General features: G+C 45.2%; 2 protein-coding genes and 1 long non-coding RNA gene across 6 annotated transcripts in view; 2 read left to right on the top strand and 1 right to left on the bottom strand.

The window, feature by feature from the left end:
* Cfap91 (cilia and flagella associated protein 91) overlaps positions 1-6,687 on the top strand; it is a 42,129-nt gene extending 35,442 nt beyond the window's left edge. For all 3 annotated transcript variants that reach the window (XM_034515561.2, XM_076942914.1, XM_076942913.1), the window contains 3 exons: positions 2,040-2,188; positions 2,719-2,810; positions 6,146-6,687. In XM_034515561.2, coding sequence (XP_034371452.2) covers positions 2,040-2,188; positions 2,719-2,810; positions 6,146-6,348 — 444 coding nt within the window. In that variant the 3' untranslated portion in view covers positions 6,349-6,687. The remainder of the gene's footprint in view (positions 1-2,039; positions 2,189-2,718; positions 2,811-6,145) is intronic.
* On the bottom strand, positions 8-9,552 carry LOC143444051 (uncharacterized). Its single transcript, XR_013113576.1, has 5 exons — positions 9,291-9,552; positions 8,504-8,787; positions 1,698-1,791; positions 1,525-1,611; positions 8-226 (listed from the first exon to the last, which is right to left on the bottom strand). It is a non-coding gene; the product is annotated as an uncharacterized LOC143444051 (long non-coding RNA).
* A 140-nt stretch (positions 9,553-9,692) lies between these two features.
* Nr1i2 (nuclear receptor subfamily 1 group I member 2) overlaps positions 9,693-19,479 on the top strand; it is a 40,987-nt gene continuing 31,200 nt past the window's right edge. Inside the window, exon 1 of one of the 2 annotated variants that reach the window (XM_034515572.2) lies at positions 9,693-9,990. The gene's annotated coding sequence lies outside the window, so the exon portion shown is untranslated. The remainder of the gene's footprint in view (positions 9,991-19,479) is intronic. The other variant, XM_034515571.2, reaches the window with a different exon arrangement.

The following is a 19,479-nucleotide window of genomic DNA, read 5'->3' as shown; positions in this document are numbered from 1 at the left end:
GCAAGTCTGTGCAGCTGGGCGGATGTAAACTCCCCGGAGGGAGCCAAATGTGACCAAAGACATCTTCATACTACGATTTCTCTGGGACTCAGACAGACATTTCATGACATAAAACCGGATTTATGTGTTTTGGTTTTCACTTGATTTTGCAAATGCGCAGAGTTTCCACTGTACATTAGGAAGTGCAGAGACACTCTAGGGAAAACACAGACACAGCCCTCCTCTCCTGCAATTTAAATGACATAGAACCTGTACTTAGTTCAAGGATTGAAGATTCCTTGAAGGGAGCAAATGAGGCCAAGAACTAGGTCCTCTTTAAGGAGTTGAGGCCAGAGGGAAGAGATACAGGGTGAGCTGAAGAACAGTGACTAGCCTATGGCTTATGCAGCCTGAGGCTGTGGCTCGTCCTTTCTGAGGAAGGTAGGTGGAGAGAATGATGAGTTCAGAGACAGGAGCATAATCAAGACTATAACTCAAACCTGGTTTGGGATAGCAGAAATTTCAGTGACATCTAGGAAGGACACAAAAGAGTTAAGTTTTTTGGGCTGATTTAAGGACCATTAATGTGGAAGTACATACGTCATATTATATATATCTACATATATATATATATATATATATATATATATATGTATATATATGTATATATATGTATATATATGTATATATATGTATATATATGTATATCTCCTATTAAATATATATATATCCTATTAAACCCACCACATCTCTATTATGTGACTCAGCTATGTCTTTGTAGCTTGCTTCCTGAATAAATGCGGAGCTTCATCAGAGCAAGCACGCTGTATATTCACACTGTGCGTTCTGCAACATCAGCATATGCCCTGCACATATTTAGCATTCAACAAGTGCCTTGGTTGATAATGTATTGAACTGCCACCAAGATGCTAACATGATACTTCGTGTGTGGGGGGGAGGGGGAGAGGGAGATGAAGGGGGGAGGGGAGAGAGAGGGAGAGAGAGAGAGAGAGAGAGAGAGAGAGAGAGAGCGCAATTGGTTTTGCCCGAGGTTATATGTTTAGCAGAAGTCGAAAGCTCAGTAAGGACCATCACAAAAGTGGAAATAGGCTGTGGTGGGAAGGACCTGGTGGCCTTCTCAGGCACTAGCAGCAAGTATATGGATACTGACTTAGTACCAGTTCATACTGTATGCGTAATGTGTCTGCAACCTCCCCCCCCAACAAAAAAACCCTCTGAATTCTATTTCATAATATCAAGAAATCTCCAAAAAAGAAATTAAGAGCCATTGTGACAATTCAGCAAACCCGTGAGTGGCCTGGGATCCTTCTGTCCTCCTGCTCTGCGGCCTCTGATTCATGGCTCTTGTGGCAACCTAAGCCAACTACTATCTCCAAAGGGTTTGTGTCCATGAAATTAAACACACACACACACACACACACACACAGAGAGAGAGAGAGAGAGAGAGAGGGGGGGGGGCAAAGGAAGCTACATCTTCCCCCATAAGAACTTTTCCTAGAAGTTGAGTAGATCACCTCAGCATACCTTCTCTTGGTCAGACCTTGGTCATGTGGGCCTGACTGGATCCTGCAGGAGCTAGGAAATGTAGTCCTTGCATTTCTGTTCACGTAGCTGAAATCCAGAGAGTCTGTTATTTAGGATAACAGACAGAAAGGGTGTTGGAAAGTATTCCCTAGCCTCAGCTACAAGTTAGGTACCTTGGTCAAGTCACACTGCTGACGACAGCCAGGGTCCACACCAGGCTATGCATCTGAGACGATCATCTTTTGGCGTTGCTTTTGGCTGGGCTGCCTAGAAAGCAGAGGCAGGCAGTTGAGAAACAGACAGGACTGGTGACTTAAGAAACATGGACTGTCTACAGCGTGAGTTCCAGGACAGCCAGGGCTACACAAAGAAACCCTGTCTCGAAAAACCAAAAAAAAAAAAAAAAAAAAGAAAGAAACATGGACTGTGAGGCCATTAAGCAACCTCTGTGTAGCTTTTGTCTCGTTTGCAAAAGAACTTCCCAAGCACTATTTTTTTGTTTTTAATTTTTGCAGGTGATTAAAGTTCACCAAAGTACGGTGACCTCCTACCTGGAAGACATCATACTGAACACCGAAGAGAGAACTGCAGAGGAACAAGCCAGAGAAGAAATCGAGAGGATCGCTGAGGAGATCAACGACGTTGCTTATGAAATGGAGAAGCGGTATGCTTCGTGAGGGGAGCGGAAATAGATGACATCATAGCCACTGTCATTCAGATTTGCTCTTTCCTGCGCTTAGGGCCCCACCAGCAATCTGTAAGCCAAGCTAACATAACTAACATAACTCTATGCTGGAACTTAGTGTGCCCGTACCCTTCCTGTTAGGAGCATTAGGGACTGAATTCTCCGTTTTCCTGAGTTCTTCAGGTTCATTTCCATCCCATGCATCATTACAATGCCCAGAACATAAAAGCAAAGCAGATGTATGCATCTGACATTATTTGGACTTAATCCTAAGGTCTTTAGATTTCTAAGCACTTGCTGAATTTTTAACATGCGCTTCATAGCAGGCTGGATAGGGGCAGATTCTAATTTCTGAGGAAGTCAGACAAGCTTCTTTCAGATCATGGTATTTACGAGTGGCTCATGTAGGCCACACGGGTCTCTGTGGCCGTCAGCCGCCCAAGCAGGGATGCGGCGAGGAGTTCTTTCGTTTATCTGCTCCTTTGCTTGTTTTTGTTCTTGTTTGCCAGCCGAACTTACCTTCAGTCAGAGGAGATTGTTGCCGAGCTGGTTTACAGTTTTCTCATCCCAGAGGTACAAAAAGACTTTGTTAAAGAAAAAGGTAAGTGCCCCCCACCGCAACCCCGTCCCCCACCCCTCGTAGGCTCTCTTCACTGTCCCAGGGCTGTATCTCCAAACAAAGGTGTGGGGATTTCTGAAGAAGCCCTGGTCTGCCTTCAGAACTTGTTCGGCTCTTTTCTTACTGCTTGGCTGCAGAGGCTCACCACCTCTAGCAGAGCGGGATTGGCTCCAGTAAGATTGTTAGACTGCCAAGCTTCAACTTCTTTACGAGAATGTTCTCAGGCTCACAGGGAGCTATATTCTGTGCTCCACACAGGCACAGCCTCCTGCTGACTGAGCACAGAAACAGTGGGTCCTGAAAAGCAGGGACACCCTGAGAGTCTAAGAACGTTTTGTTGTTTCCTGGGTCACTAACAGTACTTCTGCCAGGGTGGCATCTCAGTGCAACCATTTCAATTCATCCTTTGTCAAAAATGGCATTTTTTTTTTTTTTTTTTAAAATAATGGTACTTTTGGTCAATAGAAAAGGAAAGAATATTTAAAAGCAAGATACATTTTGGGCTGGAGAGACCAGCACAGTGGTTAAGAGCACATACTGCTCTTCCCGAGAACCTGAGTTCAATTCCTGGCACCCATACCAGGTAGTTTACAACTGCCTGTGACCCCAGCTCCAGGGGGATCTGACACACTGACCTTTGACCTCTGTGGGCACTTGCATTCATGTGGGTGCTCTCCCTCCACCACCACACCCACTCTTACATACATGTAATTAAAATAATAAAAATAAAATTAAAAAAGAAAGAGATTCTTCTGGAATCCTCAAACTGTTGTAGCCAGATCTGATCCCAGGGAGAGATGCCATCAAGACGGGGAATTAAAAGAGATGAGATGGAAAAATGAGCTGAATATTTCCCAGATTGAAATTCCCTCTCAACAGCAGGAGCAGAAGATCCAGTTTTGGTTCCCAGCACCCAGGCTGGGTGGCTCACAACCACCTGTAACTCCGTCTCTGGGGCATTTGACACTTCTGGCCTTTGAGGGCACCTGCATTAATGACATTTATGAGCACGTACCTACAACACATACATATAAAAATTTAAAAGGTGAAATAATTAAGAAAAAACAGTCTTTCTCAAATCTCCTTGAGGGCCTAAGGGGAAAGATTTGGAGGGGGATATTGAATGTCGGAGACCCAGAGGGAAATGTCAGTGTGTGGGTGTGCAAGTGTGTGGATGTGCAGGTGTGTGGGTGTGCGGGTGTGTGGGTGTGCGGGTATGCGGGTGTGTGGGTCCTCAGCCTTTTCACGTAATACTGATTTATTTGTATTTTATGTTCAGTTCCTTCTACATCTGTACAGAGTGATAACACTTGGAACTTTTGCCTCCCCCCTGCCCCTTCCTCCCACCCCCAAGACAGGGGCTCTCTATGTAGCTCTTGCTGTCCTGGAACTTTCAAACTCACCGAGATCCACCTGTCTGTGCCTCCTGATAGCTGAGATTTAAAGTGTGCACCACCATGCCTGGCTTTGTTTCTCCTTTCAAGTAAGAGAACTGCGTGTTGTGCATACATGCTTTACCCAAGACTAAGATATGTTTATAGGCCATTTGAAATTATCTTATTTTTTAATAAAGATTTATTTTCTCTGTCTTTCTATTTCTCTCTCCATCTCCCCCCTCCCCGTGTGTGTGTGTGTGTGTGTGTGTGTGTGTGTGTGTGTGTGTGTGTGTCTACAGAAGCAAGAAGAGGGTATCAGATCCTCTGGGGCTGAGGTTACAGGCGGTTGTGAGCTACCTACCCGACATGGGTGCAAGGCACCAAACTTGGGTCCCGTGGTCCTTGCTGACCCTTCTCCCTAGCCCAGTTTTCTTACTGCGCATGCCAAGCTCAAGATAGTACACTAAGCTTTAGAAACCGCACGTTATGTTAATCTCTTTTTTTTTTTTTTTTTTTTTTTTTTTTTTTTTCGAGACAGGGTTTCTCTGTGTAGCCCTGGCTGTCCTGGAACTCACTCTGTAGACCAGGCTGGCCTCGAACTCAGAAATCCGCCTGCCTCTGCCTCCCAAGTGCTGGGATTAAAGGCGTGCGCCACCACCGCCCGGCCTATGTTAATCTCTTATAAGAGCTATACGTGTGTTCTCAATTTTCTGTAAAGGAAATTAGTCATTGGGAGCAAATGACTTGCAGGGTTGAGTCCTGACCAAGGTGGCCCAAAAGTCCCTGCTTTTTCAACCGTATTACTGCAAAGTGGGGTGCTCTGCTATGTAAGTGTCCCCGTGTAAAGTAATCGATACCTGAAGAATAAAGAATACATGGTACTTTTTATTTTTCCTTTGGTGACAAGGTCTCATATATTACATAGCCCAGGCTGGCCCTGAATTAGCAATCTTCCTGCCTTAGCCTCTTAAGTGCTGGGCTTCCAGGAATGTGCCACCATGCCTAGTCTATGGTACATCTTACTGTCCTTAACTAGCTAGCTATATGGTTTAGAATAAATAATCTAATTAATTCCTTTGTGTGCATGTCCTTCTGAAAATGAGGCTGTTGGTGATCTCTTTTATGGTTGTGGTTGAATAAATGCCCGCAGGTCAATTGCTTAAAGCAGTCTCTAACACTAAGGACAAACGCAGATTGTTGACATCACCATCATTATCGACATGAACACTTGTCCTTCCCAAGGACTGCAGCACTTGCTGCTGTCTGTCCTAAGGCTTGGTAATACACGTTCCTAGGATTTGTCCTTAGGACTGCTTCTAAGCTCACAGTCTTAGCTGTTTCCCCCATCGGCAGTGAACCTGTTGTTTCTGGGCCGCGGTGAGGCAGAAAAACAGAAGCATGTAGCTGAGGCAGTATGTGCATCTCCTGCTCTGAGAATGAGAAAGGAGTGGTCCAGAGCCAAGAGACCCTTCAGCAGCACACCACAGTGCCTACTTCCTCTTAGTCCACACAACCAGGACTCATCAATGGGGTCTCTGTTATGTGGATTTTCATTATCTTAAGAAAGCTTTTAAAATTCAAAACATCACACACTAAAGTTAACCAGATCCAAAGTCTATACAATCCAACGAACCCGTGTAGAGTTAGATTTGGCATTTGGATTAACTCTTTGGTGAAACTAGAACCTTGATGACCCGATTATCTCTCTGTAGTGCCACAGCCGGTGAGTAAGCTTTCAGCGGAACACTTCAGATCTAGTCTGGTGTACTTTTCAGCGTCCTTCTAAAACACACCGCAAGTCGTTCTCTGTTGAGTGCAGTGAGCCGGAAGCAGAGAATGTGTGTTTTGGAAATTTACCATTTTCCCCCCCTCCTATCTTATAAACACTGAGGGATGGTTTCAAGCAGGAAATGAAAAGGTTCTCTTGTTGCTTTGGCCCAGTGAGGAACGCACAGCGGAAGCACATTCTCGCGGCCCATCAGATCATTCACAGCAACACGGAATCAATGGTCCAGCAGATTGCCATTGAGGAACAGCAGCTTGAGGACTTTGAGCAGGCTGAGGGCCCAGGCTCTGACATGCCAACTTTCTCCAGCTCTGAAACATCAACTGTAAAGCCTACTCAGGATGAGAGAGAAGGCTAGGTGAGTCTACCTTTCTACCCGGAAGGAAGTCCTGGAGGAGAAGAAGCAGCTCAATTCTGCATTGGGCACTACTCCAACCAAGTACAACATGAGTAGACTGTCTGTTGTTAAAACAAACAAACAAACAAACCAAACAAAAAGCAAAGCATGTTCGCTAAAATCGGCTTGCCTCATCTAGGGTGGGGGACTTACTGTTGAGTTTTTTAGAGTTGGCTCTATAGCAACTGAACGCTTACAATCTAAAAAAAAAAAAAAAAAAAAAAAAATGTAGGTTATTTTGTGGGAGGTCATTTTAGCCTATAATGTACTCCATCACAAATAAAGCATCATGGAAATGTGTGAATGTTGTTTGCAAAGCTTCTTCTCAGAGGTGGACAGCGTGCACCCTGGAGCACCAGGCTCCTTGTTAGCACAGACACAGACACCACAGACACCACAGACACACCGACACAGACACAGAGACACAGACATACACAGGCACACACAGATATACACAGAGACACACAGAGAGACACAGAGAGACACAGAGACACAGAGACACAGAGACACAGAGACACAGACACAGACAAAGACACAGGTTCAATCTAAACGTCTGCAGTGTACTCCAGGGACTGGTGATGGGCTCAACTAAATGTTCATATACACAGAACTAGAGCAGTCTGCATTTAGCACAGGCTTGCTCAGCGGGACATGAGATAGAACACACTGGGTGAGTACAGGACCTGCCTGTTGTACAAACCTTGCAACCGAGAGGTTAGAGTCTCCTGTAATAATCTTGTTGGCGTAGTTTCCAGAGGCTCCCCCCAAACAGATTTATAAAAGTTGGCACACTGAGAGAGGCTCATAGCTGTGACTCCCCAGTGGGCACTAATAGGATGTTTGCAAGTCTTCCCAGTACAGGTGTGGCTTACCCATCAGGGGCCATTTTTCCTTAAGTAGTTAGTTGCTGGGTAACACAATTGATACGTGGCACATAATCTACCAGAAGAGAGCTGAAGAGTCAGCCCATTGAGAGGAAAGTCCTGCATGATCCATGGTAGATATATACAATATTTGTCAGTAAAATAATAAAATCTTTAAAAAAAAATGTTGACAGTAAGCCAAAGAGAACCAGAGAGAGTCAGAAACAGTGCTAATGACCTCCAGGGAGCTGCATGTCACCTTTTCCCAAACACAGTTTGTATAGAGCACATTCTTTATAGACGAGAAGGCAAGGTGCAGAGAGAGGATTCCTCACGGGGAGGTGACCGTGGTCAAAATACACTGCAAGTACTTATGAAAATGCCACAGTGGAACCCGTCTTGTACAGTGATGCCACATCAGTTAGCGACACCAATAATAGAAAACTGCTCTTCATAAACAGGCCTGCTCCTGATTTTTCTAAGAGTCGAGAGTATGAATTGAAAATATTTAAAACTTACAAATCAATCTCACACAGTATTAGATGACTTGTGTTCTACCCCACTGGCTTTGAAGATAACTTTAAAAGGGGTCATGGGGAGGAAAAATATAGGTGTGCAATATGAATAGAAACCAGGCTATATAAGATTACAAGGGAAACTTAGCAAGCCAGGGGGAGCAAGCCTGGGGTAGTAAGCCAGGGGGAGCAAGCCTGGGGTAGTAAGCCAGGGGGAGCGAGCCTGGGGTAGTAAGCCAGGAGGAGCAAACCAGGGGGAGTAAGCCAGGGGGGGCAAGCCTGGGGTAGTAAGCCAGGGGAAGCAAGCCAGGGGATGAAATCAGTAAGCAGCATTCTTCCATGGATTCTGCCTCAAGTTCTTGCCTTGTCGGAGTTCGAACTTGATTTCCCTTAATGATGGATGGTGTCCTGGAAAAGTAGGTTAAATAACCCTTTCCTCCCTAAGTTGCTTTTGATCGTGGTATTCATCACAGCAACAGAAAGAAAAGTAGGGCGTATGCCCTCCAAATAGCAGCAGCAACAACGAAAACAAAACAAAAAGGAGATCGTCCCTCTGAGTCTTCCCCATGGCACCTCTGTGCTTCGGAGGTCCTTGAACCACCCTGCCTCCTTCCTCTGGCTTCACCTGAACCTACACCATTAGTGTGTCATGAATTTAGTTGGCTCTCTGAGTCTTCTTTTTTTTAAAAAAAAAAAACTTACAATTTTGTTTATATTTATGTTTTTATAAAATTTTACCAAGGACGCTGATGTCCTGGACTTGCCTCCGGTGGACGGTTCAGGAGCTCGTGGGTCTGGCTGCAGGGGAAGGCACTGGAGTAGAGGTCAGGGTTCCAGTTTCTCCTCTCCAGCCATGCTTCGGAGTGACTCAGGCTCTTATCTGGGCCACCAGTCTGGGGTTTTTAGTAACTACCATATACTAGGTGTTTTAACTGGCTTCCAAATGAAGCCCTACCCATGTGACTGTTGATGCCTGGTAGCCCTGCAGTCTTCTTATGCCATCGATAAGCTCGATACAGCATCTGCAGAGGAAGAGAGACCAGACAATCCCTCAGAAAACAGAGAGCGTTTCTTTCCTTTGGTAAATTCCTGATTTGTCCTGGATTCCCTGTTTCTGCTGTAAATAACTTGCCATTTTTATATGAGAGGTAAATAGAGACCTTTGTATGCCAGAAGAGCTCTGAGAGATGATAAAAGCTGTAATAATTTACCCGTGACCCCAGGACTTCTGGCAAGGTGCCCTGCCTGAGCTGGAATCCTGCCCATTCATCTCAGCTATAAAAAATGCCACTCAGTACACAAAAAGACCTGCTTCCAGTCTTGGAAGTAAGTGTTCCCTTTCAGTCTCCCCAGCCACTTAAGCCACTAGCACCCAGGGCCCAGGGCATCGCACCCTGATGATGTCCTCCAGAACTCACTAGACAGGCTGCTTCTAGAAGGGTCTGAGGGAAGGGAAAAGCTCCCAGACAGTTCCTGGTAGGCCCCCTCAGCTTTCTGCCCTGTGGTTGGAACCACAAGGTCATACCTGTCTTGCAGCCATTTCCTCTGTCACCCCTCCTGTTCCTCCCTCGTTCTCACATCAACACTCTGGTGTCCTCCGTGTGGCCTCTTCTTCACTTTCATGTGAAATACTGCAGTTCAGGAAATTGACTTAGGGGGAAAAAAAGTGTTAGGAGCTATAGATCCAAAGACGCTTTACCTCCAGTGGCGAAAGCACCCTCAGAGACCCAGACATTGGCCCAGAATTACTTAGAGCAGACACTTAAAACACACTTCCCCTTCCTTATATGTTTTACAGTGAAGACAACTATGAAAAAAAAAGAAGGGTATATAACAAGAGTAAATACGGTAATCTGGTCATTTGCTAGTTCAGGTGCTGGACTTGGGACTTAGGAGTGCCAACTGGGGCCTCTTACTACATTGGACCTAGGGTGTAATGTGGGCAAGAACAAGTATAGTTCCTATGCCCGTGGACGCCATAGGCTAAGATTAGCCAAGGGGGAGAATCGGAGATAGAAACTGCTCATTTGTCTAGCAGGACAGTCAGCCTCTCCCTGGGAGCCTGACCTTGGCCCATAGGAAACACCAAAGACTTAAGCCGAGACCTGTGTGTGCAACCAGGCGGCCACGGCAGGTGTGCTGAGCTCTGGGTAGAGCCATTGCTCCTGATTCTTCAAAGTGGACCCCAAGGGAGAAATCCAACAAAAGCAGCGGCCACCAAACAGGTATGATTTTGCCTTCTTTCTCTTTCTGGGAGTCAGATGCCACAAATGAGGTCAGAGGTCAGCAGTGTGATGGGGTGTGGAGGACGGTGGCATGGTTCTCTTTCAAACAAAGCATGAAGACAGTTGTGGAGGCCAGGGGGGGAGTGTGCTGCTCCCTGGCCTGCATTTGTGTCTCCAGGAAACATCACAACAGAAGCCTGGCATATGTGCTATCTATCAGGCATCAGACAGGCAGCTGAGCCCTTCCATGACAGGGCTGGAGCCCCTGACCTAGGAAACGCCACTGCTGAAGACTGTGAGAGCCAGGACCTATTAGCGCTGGCTCCTGGAGCTTGTCAGATTAGTGCTGACAACCTCCCAGGGACATAGACCGAGGCAGGATGGTCACAGGCCTCACATCCTCATTCCTGGTGCCTTTGCAGTGTGGTCAGCTTTAGACTACTGAGTTTTCTACCAGTTTGTGAGAGCCACTCCTGTTATGTTCAGCACCCTAGGTCCCATCTCTGCCCCATACAATAGCCTGTAGACATGGCTTTAAGGGTCCTACGAATCCAGGTACCTCAGGAGGGACCTTCAAGGCCACCAAACCTTCCCTCTGTGCTTCAGGTGTGGCACTGTCCCTTGCTCGTGCATGTCTGCTTTTCATTGCTGCTGGGAAGGCAAAGGGCCACCACACAGATGAGAGGTGGCTGAAGTATCTGCACCGAGATGAATCCTTGGTCTCTAACGACATGACCAGAGTCTAAAATATTCTGAGCAAGGCCTCTGAGGCTATGGCTTACCCTATTGGTTAATAGAAAGATTATTTTTTTTTTGATACACAAAAGTACTTGCTTAAAATGCTTTAGTGAACGAGATCTAAACTGGGATCACCAGGTTGTAGCTCACGGGCCAAATCTGGCCCTTCAGCTATTTTTTATCAATGAAGTTGTTTTGGAACACAAAGTCATGAGGCTGTTTTTGTCCTATACAACGGACGCAAACGGTCCTTCACAGAGAACATTGCCAACTAGTCTAAAGGCAACCAACTTGATGCTAGGCGATTGTGAAATAAATGAAGTCGACCACTACAAACCCAATTAGACTGTTTGTAGGTGGTCACTGTTTAAATTGTCAAGCGACTCATGATTGATTGCATACTCTATGTAGAATGAAAATGTAGTGTAAATACAGCTAACTACTTCTCCTAGTCCCTGTCTCCCACCAAAGCAACCAGCACGACGTGTTTATGCCGGACCACAGCCTTTACCTTCATGTCTGTGTTCACGTACTAACAAACCCAACTGTCATGTGATTCGTCTTGTTTCTCTACCACGCGTGACTTAAGGGATCTTCCACGTCTGCATAAAACCCGTCTCATTTATTTTAAGATATTTCAGTGTTTATTTTTAAAGTTTTTGCTACAAGCATCTATTCAGCGTCTATGAGTGTGCATGCATACATGCCATGACACACGTGTGGGAGGTCGGAGGATAAAGGGCAGGAGTCTGTTCTCTTCTTCCACTATGTGGGTTCCAGGGAAGGAACTCAGGTCTTCAAGCTTGACGGCACATCCTGCTTCTCTGCACATGTTTACTACGTCTGGGTCTTACAACCTTTCTGCCACCCTCTTCTGTAAAGAGTCCTTGGAGGAAGGAAAGTGACATGGCTGTCCATTTAGAGCTTAGCATTCTGCCGTCGTCTTATTGTACGTTGACCAGTCATGAGCCTCTATACCAATCATCAGCCAGTGCATGGAAAAAGCCTTCTTTGATGAGGGTTGAGGGATACACTAATCTATGAGTATGAAGAAAAAAAGTTAGGGTTCAGTTTAACAGTATGTCTATTTAGCAGAATAATGATATTGGGTTCCCCTCCAAAGTCTATCACCTAGCCAGCCATGGAGTTTTAGCCCAGGGAATGGTACCAGGTTTGACTTGTGCCTTATGAAGTGGCACCTTTATTCCTTTAATCCAATTACAAAGTTGTTGTTCAGTCCCATAGCGTTCCTGCCGCTACCACGGCAGTGTGCATACATTGCCAGACTAATCTTTATGCTTGTTCAAAGGGCTGGTTCACTTGCAAGGCAGGGCTGTGGAGGCTGTTTCTCCCCTGGTTGCATTCATAGAACCTTTCAGCGCTACCAAAGCTAGGCAGTAGGGCTGGCATTTCCAGGTCAGCACCAGCCTCATCCCTCCGTGACGTACATACGTACATAGGCTGTGTCTGCAGCTCTAGGGTCTTACCATCAGATTCTGGGGGAAAACCAAGAGCAAGGGCAACAGCCTGTATGTTCAGGGGAAGGTCTGTGAAACTGCCTTGACCAACAACTCAAAGGTAGATGGCCCCTACCTAGCCCTGGGATCTTTATATTATAGCCTATGTGGCTGGGGAAAGCATTGTCTGCCCTCTTCTCTCATTACAGGGCAGCTCCATTTAAACTCCTTTAATATACACACATATTTTAGGAAGATTTCACTGCGTTTGTTTCCATGTGACTTTTCCAGAGGTCTCTAGAGTCAGTTATCCTTCCCCGTAGCCCCTCCTCCATCCCGCCTCCCCTCCCCATTTAACCCTTCCCCTTCCATTGTTCCCCCTTTCCCTTTATACCACCTTGTTCTTTTTCTTTTCTTTTCTTTCTTTCTTTTATTTTTTTTTTTGTTTTGTTTTGTTTTGTTTTTGGTTTTTCGAGACAGGGTTTCTTTGTGTAGCCCTGGCTGTCCTGGAACTCACTCTGTAGACCAGGCTGAACTCGAACTCAGAAATCCACCTGCCTCTGCCTCCCAAGTGCTGGGATTAAAGGCGTGAGCCACCACTGCCTGGGATACCACCTTGTTCTAACCCCCTTCCTTGACATCCCTCCTCCATGCCCCCTTACTAATTTTCTGCCTTCCGTGGGTACCCCAGCTTAAACACATGCATCTAAATATTCAAAGCCGGCATCTACATATGAGAGACAAATTGTGGCATTTGTCCTTACCTCGTTCAGGATGATTACTTCTAGCTACGTCCATTCACCTGCAGGTTTCATTTTTCTTTACAGATGGGTAATATCTCACTGTGTGTGTGTATACCACATTTTCTATTCATCACCTAAGCCATTATAATTTCCTAGCCGTTATGAATAGAACACCAATGAATGTAGATTTCAGTTTCCTCGATTATAAACGGAAGGGCTTTCTTTTAAAAATATTTAATCTTGTGGGTATGTGTCTGATCCCAGTGTCCATATATGGCACCATGTGTGCAGGAACCCACAGAGATCAGAAGCATTGAATGTCCTGGAACTTGATTTCCCAGTAGTTGTGAACTGCCACATGGGTGCTGGGAGCCAAACCCTGGTCCCCTGCAGTAGCTGTAAATGCTCCTAACCTCTAAGCCATCTCTCTAGGCCCAGCTGAGTATTCTTTTTCTATAATTCTATAATGTGTTTCTCTTTCTTAAGTCACCTTTTCATATCCTGAGCTCATCTTTTTTGTTGGTTCAGTATTTTTGAAACAGGGTCCTATGTAACCAGGCTAGCCCTAGACTTGCTATGTAGCTAGGGCTAGCCTTGAATACCTGACCTCCCTGCCTCTGCCTCCTAAATGCTGGCACCACAAGTATGTGACTTCATGCCCAGCCTTAGCTCATCTTGTATCAAGTCTTTTTCCTCATTTAAAGGAGCCTGGTGCTTATACATGGAGCTAATCCGTTAGTCCAGAGTCATAGTCGGTGTCACTTGTTTGACTTGTTGCATCCTTCTGCGATTGACTCGACACAGGTGAACTTCTTTTCTGCTCTTGGTCTTGCTCTGGGAAGCTTATTTAAGGAGGCTTTTTCAGCCTCTAGAATTATGAAGGTATTTTAGCAAACTTTTATCACTTAAAAAATAGTTCACATGCAATTATTTCAACGACTTAATCTAGAAACGGTTTATCTTTCCCTGACTCGTTTGAAACTTTATCACTACAGTAACTAACGTATTTGTCTTCTTAGACTGTCTCCCCTGAGCCCATCCCACTATGGATTTCATATTTTCTATTTTTTCTCCTAGAGATCTATTTTGGTTTTGCTGTTTCGTCTGGGCACTATATTGAATTCTCTAAAGGTTACAAATAGATTCTTTTGGAATTTCTAGATAGAAAGTCGTATTTTTTAATGTATTGTAGATCTTTCTCCCTTCCTTTCTTATACAACTTAATTTTTTTCTTACTGCTTTTTCATGACCACCACGCATAAAATGAACAATATCCATGGCAGAGAACAGTCTTGGGTTGATGGACTCTAGCCAATGGTTTGTATACCATACTTCTTTGTTTAGTTCTTGAGATTTATTTTTATTTGTGTGGTTGTCTTGCCTGCATGTTGTCTGTGCTCCATGTGTGTGTTTAATGTCCATGGAGGCAGAAGAGGGCATTGAATTCCTTGGAACTGGAATTGTAGATGTTTGTGCACTGCTATGTGGGTGCGCTGGGAATCCACTGAGCCATCTCCCGAAGACCTAGATACTATAATTCTAAGGAGTGCTGCACCTAGAAATGGAACATTCTTGCCATGTTCCTAACCTTAGTTTCGTATTGTAAATTCCTATTTCCTGACACCTTTTCTGTGGTATTCTTTGAAGCTGTGGCTGACTCTACTTGCCTCCAGAGGATTTCAGGACTGAGGGGACCCGACATTAGCTTGGGAGTCAGTCACAGACCACATAGGTGGGATAAATTGGAACTCAAGTCAATTTGATGACGGGCTTGTCAGAAATTCTCAGCACAGCTATTTCCTCTTACGTCACTTGGAGCCACACCAGAAAAGGCTGCGCCGCTGTGCCGGCCTCTGTGGCATCACCCCAAGGCTATGACCCCGAGGACACCCTGATTCATGCCGAAGGCCATGATCTCATCCACCATGCCTCCTTAACCCTTCTGCCTCCGGTGTCCCTATACTACCCCAGGCTCCAGGTCTGGAGAGAATAACTTTTTTAAAGTGTGGTACAAGTGATAAAACCTATACTTTTACTTTAATGAGAAGCTTATCTGTGTATAAAGATTTCTAGAAAATGTCATACATAGAGTCATGAAGTTTTTGTCTATTTCTCTTGATTAACCAGGAGTTTAAAAATCCTGAGTGAGTGTTGAGTTTTAGCAAATGGTTTTTAGCCTCTGTCTGTCTGTCTGTCTGTCTGTCTGTCTGTCTGTCTCCGTGTGTGTGTGTGTGTGTGTGTGTGTGTGTGTGTGTGTGTGTGTGTGTGTGTGTTTCTGTGCAGGAGGCAGAAGGGAGTGGAGAGGAGAAGACCTTTGGTCTCTGAAATAGATTCCCTGTACTGGCTGTAACGAGCAGGAACGGGCAGCATCTCCTAGGTTATAACTGCCTCCAGCTCAAGAGTCTTCAGTTCTTCTGGGAGAAACATCTGGAGGATTTTCATCTTCACAGTGAATGGACTTCCTCAGTTAGGCGGCTTATCCCAAGGCAAATGGGAACAGAAATAAAGAAAAGGGATGACATCAGCTTGAGTGGCAGGGCTGCCGTGACCTGTACTCAGCTTCAGAGCCACTCCAGGTGTTGGTGCTGGACATGGGGTGTCAGTGAGGCCTCTTTTGTACATGGGACCTCCCACGTGGTCTGTTTGGAGAAGGCTGGGAAAAATACCCTGCTCCTAGACCCTGCTCACCCAACACCACATACACCTCCTGCTCACTCAGCACACATAGGGAATCATTTCCCTCTGATGCATGAGACAAAGAAGGAAATCCAAACCCATGGGAGACAAAATAACTCTCAGTCTCTCTGAGGGGTTGAAGCATAAAACTCTGGGTGTTGTGGCAGTACGCATGCCCGTAGAGACAGGCACTAAATCAGAGGCCATGGTGATAGATACTGGACAGGGGTACAGGATGTACTTGTACTGACAGGCATGCCAGCTTTCACCTGTATCCAGGCAGAGTCACAAGCTATCTGATCTCTCACATCTGTTGACTGAAGCCAGAAAGCACAAAGGCCAGCTCTTAATGATAGCAGCTGAGTTTTGTTAGAATACATGACTTGGGGGTTGCTATCTCAGTGACCTCTGGAGGTCACCTCTATGCCAGGGCTAAGGGGGGGAGGAGCGTTTTGTTTACAATACTTAAACCATTTTGAAACAAATCTTCTTCCACGCAGTTTGTGGCTGTCTATCCATTTAAAGTACAGATTAATCAGATACGTAGGGTCGGGGGAGAAGTCCAGCCTCCGAGTGCCTTCATTAACCCAGGCACACCTCAGAGCCCCTCAGCGTTCCTCATTCCATCTGGGGATAAACAGGCATCTCTGCATGAAGTCGTGATTTTGAAATCATTTTGTAAACAGCAAAAGCTTGTATAAATGTTAGTCAATACGTTTACCAATCTTCTCCCTTTGTTGGACAAAGTTGGTAGGGTTTTTTTTTTTTTTTTGATATTTTATTTATTCCCATTTTCAGATGCCACCCCCTTTTCCCATTAGTTTTATAAGTGAGTTCCACTTCCCCACTTTGGTCATCGAATACAATTTCAGCCTAGTTTTTTGTTTTCTTTACACTCTGAGGTTCTGTCATTTATACAGGCATGCATACATCCTGGTGTCTCCTCTAATTTCTGTCATACCATCATGGCTCCTTTGCCATTTCTCCTCCAACTTCAGTTAGAAGTTATTTCCCTTTCAGATTGTGTAGTCTCCTTCCTATAATCTCAGCCATCCAGACTGGAAGTTTTTAGTCATGACTCAGTGTACTTGCACAGCCTCCTCATGGGCAAGGGGATGCCTCTTTGTATACTGGCTTTAAAAACTAGTTACAAAGTGAGTCGATTCTCAGGTCTATTGAAAGATGTGTTGTCAGAGCGACCTTCTCCATAACATCTTTTTGTGTACCACTGTTAGCCAGATTTCTGAGGTCCATCCTTTTCTCCCAGAATGGCAGGCATACCTACAGCATCAGTGTCACAGGGAGCCTGTCAGAGCCCAGTCCCAGGCCAGCTGAGAAGCTCCCAGGTGACTACGAGTTCACTAAAGCTAGCAGAGCATGCTTCCTCTCCTGAGTTAAGCCCAGTTCTAGATTAGGCCAATAGTGGGATACGGAAACAATGTAACAAGGACGGTGGACCATCTTAACCTCGATGCTCCAACCACACGGAGTTTTCTGACACAGTTCAAAAACCCATGCCTCTCAGATCTAGACTGCTGGATGACCTTGGCCTGTAGATCCCACCTGCTCTGCACTGAACTCCAGCTCCTCGCTCCTCCGAGAAGTACTTCCGGCCTCCCTGTTCTGGTCAACTCCATCTGTGCACAAGGCAGGATACTTAAACCAGATCAATATATAGATTTTCCTTGTAAAAGTCTTTAAATGTATGATCAACATTTGTTCTGGATTTTTTTGTTTTACATTTTAAATAGGGTTAAAAATACTCGTACATTTTCATTATAGTAATTTCTGGTTTTTTAGCAGTGCTAAGTTTGAACTCAGGTCTCCCTCATGGTAGGCAAGCCTCTACACAGAGCCACTTAACTACCAGCCGCTTAACTATCTTTTGAATTAGTTTTGTTCCTTGACCATTTCATATATGCATAGAATGTATTCTGACAACTCTCTCCTACCGTCTTTTACTTCCTTCCCTCCCCGGCAGCCCCCCCCCCCCCCCCCACCTCTGCCAGTCCTTTTCCCAGAGTCAAATCTTTCAGGTTTTGCTTTGTGGCCCGTTTAGTTTAACCAGGGCTATCTATTCGACCATGAGATGAAACTATCCACTGGAACCTGGTAGGGTCGTCAGAGTACACAAGCTGAGGGCAATGACTGCCCTCTCCCAGAATCTGCCCTTAACAACTTAGTGTGGTTCAGTAAGGGAAGCATATTGACACTGTTGTGCAATCCCTCTCCAGACCTTCTTCATTCTGTGATATCAAATCTGTGAGCCCGTGAAGCACCTCTGCGTCCCTTTCCCCTGCAGCTCTTTAAATGCTTACTGTTTCTTGGTGTCTGCCTATGTGTACGTCTCACTTAAAGAAAAGCCACACATGGTTTGTTTTGCAGTTGGTGTGTTTCATTTAGCATACTTTCCTCAAGGCAGTAGCACCTTACAGTGCATGGTACTATAGCACATGGTCGCAGGATTGTAGGACTGACTTCCTTCTAGGGGCTAACTAGTACTTCACCATTTTGTTGGTCCCTTCTTCAAAAGGATCATTAGATTTCCTGAGTGCTAAGGGTGTTCTCTAGAGCCCTGTTCAATTGAAGCAAGGGCTCTACCATAAAAGCCAAGTCCTCGGCACACTCATTCAATCTGGGTCTGCTGAACAAAGCTACTGTGTTCAAGGCTGTGGAAACGTCCCTTCAAGACTCCAGTTTCAGTTGTTTTACTTAGACCTAGAAGTGGCTGCGGATAATATAGTAATTCTGTTATTCGTTGTTTGAGAACTACAGTGCCTTTTTAAAAAAATAGTGGCTGTAATCACTTTACATGGCACCAGCAGGTCACAAGGTTTCCTCGCACCATTGCCAATGTCTTTCATCCGCTGACTTGAAGATGGCTACCATCCTAACAAATGTGGGGCAGTACTGTGTTATAGTTTTGATTTGCATTTTCCCCTAATGATTATGAGGAGGTTATATCTTTTCGGGTCCCTTTTGGCAAGTGATGTTCTTCTAGGTTTTTGTGTTTGTTTGTTTTTAAAGGTGTGCCATGTTTTTTTATGATGAGTATATTTTTTTTTCTGTGCAATTTTCTACAACTTGGAGGATACCATTAAGTGGTTAGATAACAGTCCAGTCACTTCCTGCAAGTGGCTCTGGGCCACACATTACTCTGTTTGCTCTGCCTTCTGCTTGCAGCCTGTTGACCTCTTGGAAGCTGGCAGGTGTGACCCTGTATGATGTCACATAAGCACCCTCAACATGTTACAGAGCCTAGTGTGTTAAATCTTCTCTCTACAGTGACAGTTCTGTGGGCGAAAAAAAAAAAAAACAGTTTGCCAGTTCTATCTCATTTCTTATGGATTTCCCCAGTGTTTTATTTAACGCCTTTGGGTATGTCAATCTGTAGGTAAAATCAGAGCAGTCAGCCCTTTAATGGGGCTCTGTCTCCATGGGTGTCTGGTGTCCATACTCAGTAGGACAGCAGCTGAATGAGTCAGCAGGCCACTTGTCACTAGGGGATAACCCTTCCATCCTTCACATGATCCAAAATACACCAAATACTTTTTTCCTAAGTCTGACCCTGATCCCATTGGGAGCCCTCTGGGAAAAGAGGGGCAAGAGGAAACGTGACTGAGCAGCTTCCTGCAAGTTCAGGCTGGGCAGTTTGTAATAATCTTCTATGCAGGGACAGAGGGGGCTACGGACACTCCCATGTGGCACCAGTGTCCCTTCATGTAATTGCCTTCTGATGAGGTTAGAGAGGAGTTGTTCTTTCATCTTTCTTTGGCCCTTGTCCTTAGAAGGCCCTTTCTCCAAACACAATCAGACTATGGAGCTACATGGTTGATTTAAGTGTTATATTATTTTTCAGGTTTTTGTGATGTTTG

This window comes from Arvicanthis niloticus, chromosome 12 (genome assembly GCF_011762505.2).
Source record: "Arvicanthis niloticus isolate mArvNil1 chromosome 12, mArvNil1.pat.X, whole genome shotgun sequence".
In the NCBI taxonomy this organism is placed as follows: Eukaryota; Metazoa; Chordata; class Mammalia; order Rodentia; family Muridae; genus Arvicanthis; species Arvicanthis niloticus.
The sequence above is the reverse complement of the archived record's forward strand: the minus strand, read 5'-3'. Positions and strand labels throughout refer to the sequence as shown.